This window comes from Eptatretus burgeri, chromosome 2 (genome assembly GCF_056783735.1).
Source record: "Eptatretus burgeri isolate ZD-2024b chromosome 2, Ebu_testis_v1, whole genome shotgun sequence".
NCBI lineage: Eukaryota > Metazoa > Chordata > Myxini > Myxiniformes > Myxinidae > Eptatretus > Eptatretus burgeri.
The window spans coordinates 76944854-76948822 of record NC_140962.1 but is presented as its reverse complement, the minus strand read 5'-3'; the positions used below and the strand labels follow the sequence as shown (position 1 = coordinate 76948822).

Genomic DNA, 3969 nt, shown 5'->3' with positions numbered 1-3969 from the left:
TGGCAGTGAAGACAACACTTGGGAGCCTGAAGAGAATTTAGATTGCCCTGACCTTATTGATGAGTTTCTTAACTCTCAAAAAGGCAAGCAGCGCAAGGTTGAGGAGAAGTTAGAAAGTGGAAAACGCAAATCATCGGTCAATGGCAATGATGATAAAAGCAAGAAAAAGATGGAAGATGTGAAGGTGGATCGTTTTCTTTCTTTCTTTAAAATTTCTATCCCTACCTGCACTGCTTCTGTAATTCAGGTGATCGTTTTTTTGTTTTCTTTTTCCAACGGCTTTGGAAAGTTTGTCCTCACATTTTTTTCCTCCCTGTACCCACTCATCTGTATTGTGCAAATTATTGTTGCAACTTGTTTTTAATCGCTTGGGTCCCAACTGCCAGGAGACCTGTTCTTTGCACACACAATTTCCTGGTTCATGCATTTGTGTTTGTGAACTGGAGCAATGAAATAGTGAGTTCTGTATGCAATCAACAGAGTGAGCAGCTGAGAGGCTTTGCAAGAGGCTTGGAACCCGAGAGGATAATTGGGGCGACAGATTCAAATGGCGAACTCATGTTTCTCATTAAATGGTTCGTTGACATCACAATTTGCAAACCGACGACAACTTTTTTATGTTGCTGTATTTATTTATTTATTTTTTGTTACTCTGGCATGCAAGCAAGCTGATCACTTTTCATTTGTATGTATTCTGCCTCCAGGAAAGGCTCTGATGAAGCTGATCTGGTTCAGGCCAAAGAAGCAAATGTGAAATGCCCACAGGTTGTCATTTCTTTCTATGAAGAAAGGTTGACCTGGCATACCTATCCTACTGATGATGATGAGAAGAAGGAAGAAAATTGAGTGTGCATATAAGGCTTGGCCTTAACATGAATAAGAGTGGTGATTAAGAACAGGGGTGTGTTCCGTTACCAATCAGCTTGGTATCATTACCAATCAACCGTTTGGAGTGTTTGCTTGAGTACTTAATCAAATGGAAGTCCAAATACTACACATGAGTCATCAGAAGGAACCTGGAAAGGATTCGGGTCTCAGCTGCTACTCCACAACCCTCAAACCCATCCAGGCACAGCCAAGTGGGGCAGACAGAAAAAATTCTGCAAGAATTTACTTCTCCTTAGACAGATAGATAAAGAAAGAGAGATAAAGAAAAATCAAGAATTAGAATGAAAAGAGAAATGTGAAAAAGTGGAAATGTGAAAGGAACAAATATGTCGGGAAGAACCTGGAGGGATAGATTTCAGCAGTTATTCCTCAGACTCAAATGCAGCAACAGGTACAAGCAACCCGAGGTCCATCAGTCACTTGGCGAGCACTCCACAAGCTGATTGGTAATGGAACACACCCCCAATCTCACCGATGAAAAGACGTTTATCATCCCACGAGTTTGTTTTTGCATCCAAAAGGACGTTCCTCCAATTTCTATTGGCTACACCCCTTAAGGGTAGGAGTAAAACTTTGAAATTATTTCCAAGTTTTTGTTTTGTTTTTAATTTTTGCATTTATTTGTTATCCAGTGGTTTGACTTTGGAAGTAAATAGAATTAGGGTAAAGCAGTAAACCCTTTGTACTTGCTCATCTTCCATAATTTGTTGTACAAACTTAAGTCTTTGGCTATTAAATGATCCTGCATTGAGTGACGATTCCACTTATGTAAACCCCTTTGCTCTGGAATGGAGGTCACCCATTGCAAGTTATTGTTGGTTCTTAATGATCTTTTATGAAAAGTTGAATAAAGTTATTCATTCAATTTCTCACTGAAAGCATTTTTTAAATTTATGAATCACTTGTATAATTATTTTAACAATTAATTTCCTCCACCACCAAAGGTGGATGGAGATCGTTTTTACCCCTGTCTGTCTTCGTTTGTGAACAAAATATCTCAAAGTTGTGGACGGATTTGGATGATATTTAGTGAAGAGTTTGGGTAAGTAACAAGGAAGAATTGATTCGACTTTGGTGACGATCCGAATTTTAAAGTGATTCTTCACCATTGAGTAACGGGCTAAAACTATATCCAGCACGATATTTCAAAAAGTTACAAACTGATTCGGATGAAACTTGGTGGATGAGTTGGTTAGGTGACCAGAACAAGCCGATTAAATTTTAATTTAATTCAGATCCTGAAGCCAATTCAGGTCCGAATCCAGATCCAGCTTATTAGTGGGATACAAAACGTGAACTAATCAGCCTGGTGGAGATATGTGCTCCACTGAGTCCCCTTCTAGTTTTCATTGTGTCAACTGCCATAACTGTGTTTTGTGTAATATATATATATATATATATATATATATATATATATATATATATATATATATATATATATATATATATATATTGTCCTATACAGCCCTTGCTGCACGTCCTGTGACCGATAAACCCCACCTGCCACGCAGGAACATTATCTCTCGCTCAGCCACACACACCTGGAGCCATTAATTGAATGCTATTTTCCCCATCCAAAACCCACCCTATGGGCGAACTTGTTCCATGAATACAACACATTCTTCTGACGCATATCCTTATTTGGGCAGTGGAAAGGCAACTGACAGCTCTGTATAGGCAAAAAAACCCCCAGGTTGCGTGCATGAAGTAAAAACATACCTATGACTTCTAATTCAAAACACTTCACTGCATTGGAATATGTGGGGACAGGAATACTGTATTGTAAATGGTGGAGACTTGTAATACCTTCCCCCACCTGGAGCCGGCGTGACACGATACACGTTGTAAGAGAATTACAGAGCTTTCAAGTCTTGCATCCCAAACCCATCGCTTTCTGTACCCACCTTACCCAGTCACACCCAGCTGTTCCTGGACTTTGTGTCCTTTTCTCCTGACAAGTTGTAGAGCTTGCTGTCAAACCTCAACTCAGATTCTGCAACCGGTCCAGACGGCATCTTCTCACGTGTCCTAAAAACCTGCTCTGCTGCTCTTGCTCACCCTCTCTCTGTTCTATTCACCCTCTCATTTGCTCAGTCATCTACCATCTGCTTGGAAATCACCAAACATTACTGCCCTGCATAAAAAGATGCAAAAATGGATCCCTGCAACTACAGAGACCAATCAGTGTTGTCCCAATCATCAGCGAGGTTATGGAATCCATCGCTTCAGACATGAAATCCCTTCTCTTCTCCAATGGCTTGATTTCCGATCATCAATTTGGTTTCAGACCAGGTCACTCGACCTTGGATATGCTGCTTGTGCTCTCCCAACAATTGATGGAGGTCCTCAATGCCAGACATGAGATCAGAGCCATCTCCTTCGACATATCATGGGCTTTCCATGCAGTCTGGCACCCCGCCCTGCTCACCAAACTCTCTTCCTATGGTATCCAAGGATATCTCCACTCATGGCTTGCAGACTTCCTCTCCTGTCGCAGCCAAAGTGTGGCCCTGAATGGAGTTCTCTCATCCCCTCTTCCTGTCCAGCCTCGAGTTCCTCAAGGCAGTGTTCTGGACCCTGTTCTTTTTCTGGTTTTCATAAATGATCTCTCTGCCTCTGGAAAATCCTCTACCTCTTTGCTGATGACTCCACCCTATGCTGTACCGTCTGTCATCCCCGAGATCGACAAGCAGCAGCTTCTTCGCTCTCTGCAGATCCAGATAAAATTACAAGCTGGTCCAACACACAGAACATGTCTTTCAACCCTGACAAATCTCTCACACTCACTATGTCTCTCCGAAAGAACCATCTGGAACCCCAGCCCCATCCATTTTCTCAACAATCCTCTTAAAGAAGTCCTTTCATTCAAGCTTCTGGGTCTCACTATCTGCCATGATCTTTCCCGGGAAAGCCCCATTTCCAAGCTGGCCTCCAAATCCAGTCACCGATTGGGCATCCTCCATCATGCAGAGTCTTTTCTTGACACACCTGAGCTCCTGACCACACACAAAGCTTTCATCCGCAGCTTTCGTGATGGAGTATTGCTCTCCCCTCTGAGCTGGCACTCCCGACTTATACCTT

At 42.1% G+C, this 3969-nt stretch overlaps 1 protein-coding gene across 2 annotated transcripts in view; it reads left to right on the top strand.

Annotated features, from left to right (window-relative positions):
* LOC147032381 (chromobox protein homolog 1-like) overlaps nt 1–1760 on the top strand; it is a 38477-nt gene extending 36717 nt beyond the window's left edge. Inside the window, exons 4-6 of one of the 2 annotated variants that reach the window (XM_085869961.1) lie at nt 7–247; nt 481–575; nt 705–1760. In XM_085869961.1, the coding sequence (XP_085726087.1) occupies nt 7–247; nt 481–575; nt 705–846 (478 nt within the window). In that variant the 3' untranslated portion in view covers nt 847–1760. The remainder of the gene's footprint in view (nt 1–6; nt 248–480; nt 576–704) is intronic. The other variant, XM_085869962.1, reaches the window with a different exon arrangement.
* The last annotated feature ends 2209 nt before the right edge of the window (nt 1761–3969 follow it).